Below are 13,670 nucleotides of genomic sequence, written 5' to 3' on the forward strand. Positions count from 1 at the left end.
ATAAAAATTATTAATAAAGATAATTAATAGAGAACATTAAAACATATTAATTTTATTGTATTGGTATAGATTACAGTTGTTTCAAATGCTTTTTTTTGGAGTACCATAATTTGCAAGTTAACAGGAAAAGTAGTTGAATTCCATTCATGTAATTGAAAATCGAAGTATGAAAGGTTCCAAAATCTCAGATAATTGATAACATCTAATTTTAATTTAATTTAAATTTAATTTTAAAAAATGAATTAATTCTCATGAGTTCAAAAAACCTCAATTCATAATCTATTGTTGGAAAGTATATTTGGAAAGTGCCAAACTAAATTATTAAGTGCATTTTTATTCTTTTTTTGTTCTTTAAGTTGGTAAACTAATCATTTCTGCATAACTCAGAGATATTGAGGAGGTAGTAAGTAATTTTTTGAATATTTTATAATACATATAGTCAAGTACGAGATGTAAAAAATATGAATACATAAGACAAATTTATGCTGGATGATAGTTGTAACCCAAACCTTTCAACCCTCCCCCCCCCACCCACCCAAAAGACCCTGATAATAAGTGTGTGAGAAGAGAAAAAGTAAAAAAAGAAAGGTCGAGTGGAAAAATAAGAAAGGTTGCTGGAAACCGGATTTCAATTCATTATTTGACTAGTTGTCTTCTTTGGAGAAGGTTAACGTGGACTGGGAGGACTGGAAGAAAGTCAACTATAGATTTGGACCTGAGATCTGTAAATATAGTCTCCATACTTGGAGAAATAGGTCATACTTATTTCTTAGCTTGTAAGTAAATTTTCTCAAGGGGAATACAGCTATGCATTACTGCATTCCAGCAAGCCATAACTAGATTGGAGTCAGACTTCCAAGTAACTGCAATACACTTTCTGGCCACTGCCAATGCAATTTTAACAAATTCAACTAGATATTGAGGTTATTTCAAATTTTGTCTTATTTCCATTATATTTCCCAGTTAAAAAATTCTGGGTTTCAATGGCGATAATTACAGTAATACCAAAAAAAAAAGAAATCCATTAAAACCATCATCTTATAGACCTATTTCACTGTTAAATTCAGATTATAAAAGCCTTGGCAAATAGATTGGTCCATATTTATTCATTTTGGCAAAAATTTCACTAAACAGACTTTGTGAAAAAAGACAATCTGCTGATAATGTAAGGCAGATTGTTCAGCATAATTTATCTGGTACAAAAGATAGGTGATCTGAGTGTCGATGTGGCCTTGGATGCAGAAAAACCATTTGATAGACTAGAGTGAGAATTTCTATTTTAACGTACTGGAAAAATTTGGATTAGGGCAATTTTTTAAAAATAAATTGGATTAAGGCACTGTACAATGATCCTAAAGCTAAAGTAGTGACAAATGGACAAGTCTCTGCACCATCCCAGTTGACAAGATCTAGTAGACAAGGCTGTCCACTATCTCTGGCTCTTTTCATTTTAGCTATAGACTGCTTGCAGAAGCAATTCAATGAGATCCAGACATTAAGGGATTCAGGGTCAACCAGGAGGAATACAGGATAAATTTATTTGCTGATGATGTATTAATGTATTTGACAGAGCCAGTAACTTCATTACAGAAACTGTACTCAAATAGGAAAGTGTCAGGTTACAAGATAAATTGGGATAAGAATGAAATTATGCCACTTACAGAAGGGGATTATAGTCATTGCCAAAGAGACACCCAATTTAAGTGGCCATTAAATGGGATAAAATATTTAGAAATTTATATTTAAAGAATTTATATAAATTAAATTACCTTTGCTTAAAAAGGTTGAAGAAGACTTGAACAGGTGGACAGTTTTACCAATAATATTAATGCGAAGTTCATTGTGTCAAAATGATTATATATTTCCAAGAGTTCAGTACTTTTTACAAACATTGCCCATTACATTAACTAATAGATTTTTTTCCCCCTAGGATTTAAATAACTATGTCATAAAATTCCTTTGGAAGGGTAAGATGTCCAGAGTCTCCATAGAAAAATTAACATGGAAATATGATTTACTAATTATTACAGAATGACCCAGATGAGATTTCTTACTTCCTTTTTTGAGGAAGGAGACAAACCTGCATGTTTGAAAATAGAACTTGAAAATGGAGAGAGAATAGCAGAACATTTTATATATAAATAGGAAGCAAAATTAATATCTGGTGAGAAAGAAGCCCCCTTGTTAAAATATATAATTAATATTTGGTATGAATTATGAGATTGGAACAAAAGGTGGTCTATCTCCTAATACACGGATCATATATATTGAGGATTGATATGAGCAAGGCAACTTATGTCAACAATTAAATTAGGACATTTGGATTTTGGAAAGGCACTGCTCGTTCATGATTTGTAATGGCAGTGAGTGAGTTGATATTTCATCATAAGACATAGCAATGGAATTAAACTGTTCAGCCCATCAGATTCACCCTGCCATTGAATTGCCACTGCTGAATTACTGTCCATTTCAACTCCATTCTCCTGTCTTGTCCCCATAACTCTTGATCCTTGCAGAATTCTGCTTACTGTAAAAATGTGCAGAATTGACAAAATAAAATGCCAATTTCAAATATACATCGCCCTCTGACTCTTAAGATAATTACAGACAGTTCAAGATTGCAGATTTATTTATGTACAAAATGTAATAACAGGCAAAAATCATCAACTTTTGCCTCCTATATAAGCACACAAAGTGGTCCAACTAATATTGTTCAGCACTCCCAATAATAAGAGAAAGAGTAGCAAAAGAGAATCCCGTCAGAGACAATGAATGTCTGTGGATTTGCTTCCAGTGTTACATCAACCTCATCACTTAGAACCAGTTGTTCGCAACTAGACTTGCAGTGTTTCTCAACCTTTCTCAGTTTAAGGCCCACCTTGCTTCCAGCCTAACATGCCGTGGCCCACTGATAAGTCAAATTATAGTTCAATGCGGGTCTTTAAAAATGTTAAATATTTTAAATCAGATAAAGATGTGTTTCTTACAGAGCTGCCTTTGATTGGAAAAGTTTGCTCAGTCATTGACATGTTAGGGCTGGAAGCAAGGTGACTCTAAGACTGAAAAAGGTCGTGAAACACTGAGAGTCTAGATTGATCCACTAGTGATCCGTAATTTCCAGATTTTAACCTCCGATACAACCAGTAAGATTTCAGTGCCCAAGGCCCCTTCAGGAACTGTTCTTGCTGTCTGCCCTCAAATCCCGGTCCCAATCCTGCCCGAGCCAGTCTCCAGCAGCCCAGAGTGTGTTTGGGTATTTCATCAGCTGAGCTCCTTGCTGGTCTGCTGCCATAATCACCTTCCATGTAGGGTCAACTCACAGGCTTCTCCTTCTCAGCAGAGGGTGTTCTCCCATTCTCGTGCTGGTCAGTTAATCCCACAGAGTCTACAATCCCTCGTGGTCTGCAGTCAAGCATAGGCACCACCATCTTTGGCACAGACCTCGATGATTTCAAACATAGGGAAAAAAAAGTTTGCCCCTTTAATAAGCTGCTTGAAGCCTTACTGGGCTGTTGCCATTGTAACTGGGCTGTTGCTGCAGAAGAATGCTGTGTCTCTGCTCCCCACTCTCCCACGTGCCGCAGAAGAGTGCTGTGTCTCTGCTCCCCACTCTCCCACGTGCCGCAGAAGAGTGCTGTGTCTCTGCTCCCCACTCTCCCACGTGCCGCAGAAGAGTGCTGTGTCTCTGCTCCCCACTCTCCCACGTGCCGCAGAAGAGTGCTGTGTCTCTGCTCCCCACTCTCCCACGTGCCGCAGAAGAGTGCTGTGTCTCTGCTCCCCACTCTCCCACGTGCCGCAGAAGAGTGCTGTGTCTCTGCTCCCCATTCTCCCACGTGCCGCAGAAGAGTGCTGTGTCTCTGCTCCCCACTCTCCCACGTGCCGCAGAAGAGTGCTGTGTCTCTGCTCCCCACTCTCCCACGTGCCGCAGAAGAGTGCTGTGTCTCTGCTCCCCACTCTCCCACGTGCCGCAGAAGAGTGCTGTGTCTCTGCTCCCCACTCTCCCACGTGCCGCAGAAAAGTGCTGTGTCTCTGCTCCCCACTCTCCCACGTGCCGCAGAAGAGTGCTGTGTCTCTGCTCCCCACTCTCCCACGTCCACACCAGTGGTGACAATGCTGTTTCAGCAGGCACCTTCTCAAAGCAAACCTTCTCAAAGCAAAAATAACTTGATATCCCAGTCAACATTCATCCTCCACCTGATCCTATTCTTGGAACCAGATTAAATGGTCACATTTCAGTTTTGACTTGAGAATATCTTCACAGAATTGTAAATTCACAGGCAGCAGACCAGTGAGGGGTTCTGTGGCTGAAGGACCCACATAGATTGCAGGCTGCTGGATACTGCAGTCAAGGGGCTCACACCAGGCTGCAGAATGGCTTGAAACTGGCTGAAGGGGTATCGGAATCGAGATGTGACAGATTGCCAAGGGCTTTGAAGACTTCTAATGGTATTGGAAGTTCAAATCTAGAACTCAGGTTGCCGACGGTTTGGACTGGACGCTGTGTGGCAGCAGGAATTCTGGAGGTGAATCCATGGACACTCGGTGACTCTGAGCGAAATCTCTTTCTCTGATTGTAAGAGGCACTTCAGGTAATTTCTGCCAATGGCGAATCTGTCTACCGTATAGCAGACAAAAGCAATTTGATGTAATATGAGTTTTTTTTAAATTGCATGACAATAAATTGAATCTTGAATCGAGTTTTGAAGATTTTTCACTAGATGGCAACCAATGACCTCAGAAGAATTAATTTTGAGATACAGAGACTGCAAGCTCAGGCTGGAAACATTGACTGCTTTTTAGTTCATATGGAACTGGCTGAGTCTCTCCAGCACTTTTATGTACTGTACGAGATCTTAGCATCTGCAGTTTTTCTTGTTTACCTCTGGAGATTTTTCCTTCCAAAAATAGACTGTTGATGATTGAACCAAAACCCTTCAAGACTGATCATTGGGGATGGAAGTTAGCTGGTGTGAGAAAGTGAGAGGGTTGAGACAGAGTGCAGAGGGGATTGGTGAAACAGGGAGTTGTAAATAATGATGACAAATGGGGAGGGTGAGGGTGGAGTTAAGAGACAGAGGGAGGCGATCAGTGACTGACGAGAGAGAAGAGGGGAAAAAAAAGAGGCAGATGGAGCAGGATGAGCCAGAGAGTCTGATAATTGGGAAGAAAGGCTACTTGTGCTGGAAGTAAAGGTGATAATGACGGTAACTGAAACACTTAGGGAATGAGTAGATAGATGGAAAGATGAGAGCAGATAAAACCAGAAAGGAGAGGGGACCTAGCAGGTGAAGTGTTTGGGTAGAGGTGGATGGAACCAGGAAGCTGCAGGTGATGTGAAAGTAGACATAAAAGGAAGTAATTTCTTTCAATATCTTAATTATTATTTTGTGATTGTACATCAAATAATTGTTTTTTATTTGTTATTGTTCTATTTGCAGTTATTTCAGGAAATTAAAATTGTTTAGTTACATTATTTTTGTACTACAGTTTCAAATCAAACAAGCCAAAATTATAAATGTGCAGAAATGACTGAACTTTTGCTCGAGTTAGATCGTTCTATTGCAATATTGGTTATAACGAAGAGAATTCCCATACTGAGACCTTAATGTGTTCTAATGAATGTTTATTGTCAATAACACAATTACAATTTATAGCATATGGTAAGCAACTAGTGAGCAGCTAATGAACACCAACTGGAGATGTTGATCTTCATCCATTAAAAGTGCATTCTCATCTGAGAAATTTTTAGAATTTAGACCGGGAAATTTGGGGAAAACAGTAGACATCAACAAATCAGGATAGTGAAGTTGGAGATTATAGTTTTTCAGCAACTTGCCTGATCTTGCCCTTGATATTTCTAAGCTCAATGTGGTAGTATTTTGGAGCCGGCCACAGCAGTTTGGGTAAAAGAACACTAGTTTGTGCTCCCTGAATGGTATTGATGTTGGCATACATCTCAGCAAATGTTCAATATTTCATCTCTCCCTACCTTCATAGTCATCTTTATTCTCCTTATTCCTCTGGCAATTCATCATTGTGTTCATCCCTGGATCAAGGCTGAGATTAAGTGAACTGATGGACTACAAAACTGTTAATAAAAATTTGAATAGGTGCCACTAGGTGGCATTATTCGTGATCTTTCACTGATTATTCAATAATTTGGAGATTATTGATTGAAACTAATTTTAATACATCCCTGAAGCCTCATACAATTCTGTACTGATAAATGGCAAATATAACGATTTTCATTGCACTTGTGTTTGTCAAAATGGACATTCACCCAATGACTAGTTCCCCATGTCCATGACATGAGCCAAGAGTCATCCAGATCAATTATGAGGGAACAAATGCAAGGGCAGAAGCAGGGATGCAATTGAGGCATAAACCAAAGTTATGGGTCATTATGTTAAAGAAAATGTTTTGACGAAGTTTATTTGTCGCTGAATACCTATACCGTGAAGATTCTTCAGTGAATAGAATTACAAGTTTGTAAAATTCATATATTAATTCAGCCGTGTAAAGAGCACAATTTCAGAGCATAGGACGACAATGAAAAGATAATTTAGCGCCAAGCAAGAGCAGCATGACAGCACTATTAGGGGTTTAATTCAAGATCTTAATGGCTATGGGAAGAAACTGTCTTTAAGATGATTAATGCATGCTTTCACACTTAAACCTTATCCCCAATGGGAGGAGGGAGAAGAGACTGTGCTTGGGGTGTGATGGGTGTTCAGTATGTTGTCCACCCTTTCTAGCTAGAGTGAAATGTACATAGAGTTCATGGAGGAAAGTTTACGTTGTGTTCTGAGCTACATTCACCACCTCCTGTAGCTTTTTGCAATCTTGAACACAGCATCCCTCATATCATTCTGTGATATATCCAGAAAGAATGCTTTCAATAGTGCATCTATAGAAGTTGTTCTCTCTTGGAAATATCACTCTAAAGCCCTGTTATATAACAAAAATTAAGTGAATTGTCTTCATTGTTCAATCAGAAAGCTAAGATATTGTTATGAACAGAATCTGTTAAGAGGGCTAAATTCTTATGCTAAAAATTTCAGTTCACCTGCATGTTTGAATAAAATGATTGCATGAATGCCAAAATCCATTGCCTCCCAAGATAAGCAACATTAAGGCCAAAATCATTAAAAGTTGACCAGCCTTTATCACTCTGTCCAACAAATGTTTATCTAAAAATCAGCAGTATATCAATTTCAAATCAGAAAAAAAGTTAACATTTTGCCTGCAGAAACAATGCACAGAGAAACTAAAGGTGACACCCATTTCTAGAAGTCAGAAATTGATTCAACCCTTAGGGTGAAATGTTTTACTAACTCAAGCAATTTGAATGAACAACAGAGAACTTATCTGTGGACTGAACCTAAAGTAGAAAATATTTAAGTCTTTCTGGTTACCAATGAGGCAGAAGAACTGGATCATTTTACATTTCTGCTGGATCCAAAATATTTTTTGAATTGATGCTGGAATCATAGCTGCACAGCTGAAACTGGAGTGGCTTGGCTGAGGACAGACACAAGGGGTTTGAAGTGGAGAAGTCAAAAATATTTCCCATATTCTATGTTGGAGCAGTTTATCATAACTATACTGCAGACATTAGTGTCACTTAGTTAACCTGCAATTTTTCAAGTGTCAGCTACTTCAGAGAGAATAACACAATGGAAAATGTGGAATTGTGGTAGCGCCTCACAAAATGAAAGTCGAATGTGACGATCCAGCAGGCTGCACGAGGCCCGCAGTGCAGCTCCCCAATTGGCCACAATTAAAGGAGCCTAACTGGTCTATCAAGGAAAGCGGATCACAAACGTACCAATCAATGCTGAGGGGGCTTTGACCACGCCCCTCAGCTTAAGAATAAAAGCAGGGCTGTGAGCCCAATAAAGCTCAGTATTAACTACACTCAACTGGGGTTCAAGTCATTCTTTCTGGGCTAACCTGCATACAGCTATAACCTCTCCTGCGCCGTCAGCTTCACAGAGCCATAGCTTGTAGCAGCTAGCTACAGAATTCTCATTGTTTTATAATTCATCTGCTTTTGTAGTAATTCTACTGAAAGTTAGCCAAACGCAGTAATTTAGATATCATGTGATTTCCTGGTTACCACATTCAAAAGAAGGTCTCTTCTACCAGCCCTTGCAAAACAGGTCTCTCCAATATGCTTGAATGTGTTGGCCACAAGCCTGTGCTGCCCCAATTACAACCAATTAACATACAACCCTGAAACATTTCAAATGGTGGGAGGAAACCAGAGCCCACCCTCCCAGGAAAACCCATGCAGACATGGGGAAAACGTACCAACTCCTTTCAGCGCAGCATTCAAACCCCAGGTCCCGATCATTTATGCTGTAATGGCGTTGCACTAACCACTATGCCAACTGAAGGAGCCCTTTGTGGCTATTTCAAATGTTTATTTTCACCTAACGAATCAAAACTCTGTGCCAGGATTGAGCAATGCCAGTTTTTTGTAAGTCTTTGATACTTGGCTAATTTACACCATGCAGAGCAGGTGCATTTAAGTTCCACCAGAAAGGTGTTCCCTTTGCACCCACGCATACAGGTTGAGTGCACCAAGCTGTCAATTTCTTTTATAGCAGCTGGTAAATGGATTCACATTTTATTTGCTTTGTGCCCTTGGCCAATTCCAGCAGTCAATTCTTCTTATGAATTCATCATAGCCCCTGACATCCCAGTGGATGTAGTAAGGCATGTTCAAAACAAAAATGAAAGTTATAATCAAATTAATTGTGGAAATCAGTTATTTAAATCTTAATTTTTGAGTGCTACAAACTAAGTTAATGATGAATCAATCCTGCCCTGTATTGTCTTTCCTCTAGGTTGGATGACATCAATTCCTCACCAAAAAGGTAAGTATTTTTATCTATTTTTATACTGGTCAACACACTGTGAAAGGTTTACTCAACTGTCATTCTATTTTCATGTACTTTTTTAAAAAAAATGGCTTGCGCACTGCAGAAAAGAAGGAATTCACCAAGCATAGCTGAAATTAGCATCTGCTACTTTCTGCGATGCTTACTCATTAATTGTTGGCATTGCAATATATTTTAAACTTTAGTTTTGTCATGTGAACACTCTTAATAATTTTACATCCAAATTCAGTAGTATTTTTGAGCATTCAAATTGCTTCCCTGATCAAACAGATGCAAAGGTTTGTGCATTGAATTTGTACCAAAATAATTTATCTGCAATCTTTTAAAGGTAAAAAAAATTGATGATTTTTATCATTAATCGAGGCTCCATGACCCAAAGCTGAAATTGACGATAATATAATCCATTGCATTATACAAACAAGTTTTAATCTCAGTGACAAAACACCTGCTAATTAGATTCTGCTATTTTTAAATTTTGTTTATTCTCAATGCTCTTTCATCCAAAGAGGAATTTTGTGTTCAAATGTGCAGTGTCTTGTTCATCCCCCATAAGAATCAACATCCTACCTTTGTATTTTAGAGATAAAATAACCTAGAAGTGGAATGAGGCCACTTGTTCCACTCATCTTCCTGTAGTCCATTCTAAATATTTTTTTTTTTGAAAATTTCATTTCAGGTATTCTCAAGCCAAAGAAAAAAGAGACTGTGTTAGTATCCCTCCTAATTTTTATTAAAAACATACTTATGACATCAACATTTAAAAAAATGGTAAAGGTAAAGGTTCCATTATTGCCACGTAATGCTACATTTAGAATGTAACATACATAAAATTCTTTAACTTTTGTCGACTATAGGCAGAGAGTCACCACTTTGACCATTGACCCTCACAGAAACCTAAAGCACCTGGTGTTCCTAAGCATTCTCCCCTCCAAGTACTGACCAGTCCTGAGCCTGTGCAGGCATATGCATTAAAACAGTTAAGGAGTAAGTTCAGATATGACCCTTTTTTAAAAAAGAATTGCGCTCTCCTTTGCTGGAATTGACAGACTTCAAACATTATTTATTGTATTGATCAGTATTAGTTCTTCTACGCTTCATGATTTCATTGTTGGAAATCCCAATGCCAATTACAGTCACATAAAATTTTAGGGATTCTCCATTGTGTGCAGAATTAATTGATTGACCAAAAACATGAGGCTTATTTTGATAACAAAGCAATAAGTTTAGCTTTGGTACCAACCTCCACAGAATAAAAACACAAAAATCCTGGAGGAATTCAGCACCTCAGAGTCCATAGGAGGCAAAGATTTATAACCAATGTTTTGGACCTCAGTCTTTCTTAAAGATTAAATTTATTGTCAATGTAATAAAAAAATGTCATATTACATGAAATTGCTTTTGCCAGGCAGACAGATTTGCCATTGGCAAAAATTGCCTGTAGCGCTTTTTACAGTTAGAGAAAAAGCAAAAGAGTCTCCCCCCACCCCCCGAGACAGAGTGTCCATAGATTCACAGCCAGTGCTTCCGCAGCCTCACAAGAGTCCAGTCCAAATTATTTGCAACCTTCACTCCAGATCCGAACCTCCGACACAGTCATGAACCCTTCAGCGCCCACTTGCATCCAGATTCCAATACCCAGTACCCCTTCAACCAGTTTTGAGCCAGACTTCAACAGTCCACAGCCTGGCACAAGACATGAGCAAAAAGGAGGTGCCTGAACAAAAATAGTTGAGGCAGAGTCAATTCTTTAATTTAAGAGGAGGCTGGATATATACATGGATAAGAGAAGATTAGAGGGTTATGGGCGGAGAATAGGCAGGGGGAGCTAGCTGAGTTGTTTCAGTGAACCGACGTGGACTTGTCGGGCTGAGATGGCCTGTTTCCATGCCATAAATTGTTATATGGTTATATAAAAAGGCTGAGGATGGTGGTGGGGGAGAAGGGGAAGGGGGGGACGAGCACAGGCCAGTAGACACAAGGTGATACTTGGACATGGAAAGGACAAGAGCAGAAAGGTGAGAATTGACTTCATTTTGGCATTCAACACCATTTTTCCCCCATAATCGACTTTATTTGCAATAACATGTATACAATACAAAAGAAAAAAATGTTCAAGACTTTACATTAATAGTTTTGATCCTATTAAGTTATTTACAAAAACCTATTCATAACCTTTTCTAAGTGTCAGTTATCTCATATCAAGTAACTAATTTAAATTACAGGAAAAACTGTTAATTAACTTTTTTCATAGTGTCAGTCATCTCTTCAATGTGCATTTCATGTTTAACATTGTTGCCTTAATACTCAGTCACCACCCCTGTGGCACCTTGTTTTTCCTTCCCCCCCCCCCGCTTCTTAGGTGTAAGGAGCTTCTTCTCCCTGACAGGCCCTCAGAGCCCAGTAATGGAGGGACTCTAAGCAGAACAACTTCCACATTGGCTGCACCAAGGCTCAGTGTGACCCACAGTACATTGTCCTGCAGCCTAGAATGTGCCAGGCGGCAGCATTTCTGGCCCAACATTTCCGTGTGCTGAAAGACCCAACAGGTTTAGGGCTGACCAAAGGGCGTCCTTCACCAAATTGACGGTCTTCCGGCAGTTCTGGATGTCGGAATCAGAATGTGTCCCCAGGAAGTTTGTAAATCAGGGAGTCGTGTCACTCTGCCGCTGGGGATGCATCATGACAATGCCCCCTGCATTTGGCAAAGAGGTAGGTGACAATCTCCACCCCACCACAGCCATCCTGAGAGCATCCATTGAGAGTGATGTTCTGGTCATTCAGGAATGATCTCACTGGGTGGGCTTCTCTCACTGACACCGAAGTGAATCCTGGTGTTTGTAGTGACTCCTGACAATGCTCAGAAAACCATCCCACTAGCAGTTTCTGCAGGATGTTCCGTACTGACCACTGCCTAATGGCCTTGTGGTCGAAAGTGTCATCCTTGAAAAACTTTTACATGAAGGATAGAAAATGCAGCAAAGTCCAGCTGGCTTGGCCATTGCATGACAACGGAGCCAGGTATATCCTTCGCAACACCCACGACAGGTAGAACCTCAGCATGCAGTGGCACTTGGTGCCCTCGTACCTGGTTTCCATGTACAGCCTGAAGCAGCCACACACCACGGTGGTCATCAGGCATTCAACATCATTATATCAGCAGAACATGACCAAGCTAAAGGACCTGGAACTCTCCATCCTACAACTGGATCCTCAACTTCCTCATGGGCAGACTCCAATCAGAGCAGGTTGGAAACATCACCTTATCCTCACAGACCATTGATATAGGGGTATCCAAGGCCGTGAGCTTTGTCCCCTATTCTATTCCATGTACACTCATCACTGCAAAGCCAAATTCAGCTCAAATGTCATCAACAAATCTGATAAAAACACCACCATGGTCGGCTGAATTGTTAACAGGAAATGATGAGTTAGAAACAGGATGGAGATCGAGAACCTGGTTTGGACATGCCAGAACAATCTTACTCTTTAATGTCACCAAGACTAAGGATCTCATTGCTGATTTTAGGAAGGAGAGACGGAGGGACCAGGTGCCTGCCTGATAGGAAGGAGGTGGAGTCAGAACCTTCAAGTTCTTGGTTTTCCATATTTCAAGAGGCCTTTCCTGGATTCAGCACATTGAGGAAACTGTGAAGAAGAAACACCAACTCCTTTACTTTTAGGAATGTGAGCATATTTGGCATGTCATTAAATACACTTAGCAAACTTCTACAGATGCACTTTGGAAAATACACTAGCTGGTTGCATCACAGCCTGATTTGTAATACAAGGGCCTCAGGACTCAAATGACAGCAATTGTGGCCAGGTCCATCAAAGGCTCTAACCTCTCATTCATTGAAGATATTTATGTGAGGTGTTGCCTCAAGAGGGCATTAAAAAACTACTTCTGGCTATCCATCCCATGATGGTTCCTTTCAGTCAGTTTGTGGGGTTTGGTATGAGGATACCTCACTCTTCAGAACAGAACAGTGTGCACATGAATGGATTTAGGTGAGTAGGGGTTGCACACGTCCAGGCCCACCCTCTCAACATACCCTCCCAGATCCAGTGGCATGGTGAGGTCCAGTGGCAAGCCCAGTGGGGGAGCTGGTTTAGTCGCTGCCCACATAGTACCAGTAGCACTCAGACAAGTGACCTGACCTCCAAAAAAAAAAACAACCCTAATGACAACTTCTTCTCACAATTACTTCGGGCAGAAGCTGCTTCTAGAATCAAAAAGGGTTTCTTTCCTATAGTTATCAGACTCTTCAACCTCCCCATGGTACATGAATCATGGACTGTCTGCACTGTTATGTTACTTTTTTTGCACCATTATTACTGTGAACATTTATATCTCTCTTATGTATTTATTGCCTCATTTATTTTGATTAGTTTATTTTGTTTTTCTTCAGTTGCAGCAAGAATTTTGGGCAAATTTACATTGTACAACATGTATGACAATAAACATTATAATTCGAACGTTTTAGTTTTTTGATAAAAATTAAACTTTTTTTCCCCCACTGTTTTGTCTATTTCAGAGAAACATCAAAGGATGAAATTGTTGACCGAGTGAGAAGAAAAACAATAATGGAATTTTCCACTCTTGATTGGAGAAAAGTGCCTAACACACAGCAGAAACGTCTGGGAGATGAACACACAGAGCCATCTCGGATCATTACTACTACACTCAGATAATTGCAAAGGCAAATTCCGCAGTAAAAATATTGTGTCCAAGAGAATAAATGTCACAGAGTTGAAGCCATCCAA

The 13,670-nt window shown here is 39.7% G+C and overlaps 1 protein-coding gene across 6 annotated transcripts in view; it reads left to right on the forward strand.

Annotated features, from left to right (window-relative positions):
- The window catches only part of LOC138751482 (leucine-rich repeat-containing protein 72), a 31,394-nt gene extending 17,724 nt beyond the window's left edge, over positions 1 to 13,670 (forward strand). For 4 of the 6 annotated variants that reach the window (XM_069913784.1, XM_069913785.1, XM_069913782.1 and 1 more), the window contains 3 exons: positions 8,853 to 8,882; positions 9,583 to 9,613; positions 13,442 to 13,670. In XM_069913784.1, coding sequence (XP_069769885.1) covers positions 8,853 to 8,882; positions 9,583 to 9,613; positions 13,442 to 13,598 — 218 coding nt within the window. In that variant the 3' untranslated portion in view covers positions 13,599 to 13,670. Of the gene's footprint in view, positions 1 to 356; positions 401 to 8,852; positions 8,883 to 9,582; positions 9,614 to 13,441 lie in introns of those variants that run through there. The other 2 variants (XM_069913786.1, XM_069913787.1) reach the window with 2 other exon arrangements.

The sequence above is a fragment of the Narcine bancroftii genome, chromosome 1 (assembly GCF_036971445.1).
Source record: "Narcine bancroftii isolate sNarBan1 chromosome 1, sNarBan1.hap1, whole genome shotgun sequence".
NCBI lineage: Eukaryota > Metazoa > Chordata > Chondrichthyes > Torpediniformes > Narcinidae > Narcine > Narcine bancroftii.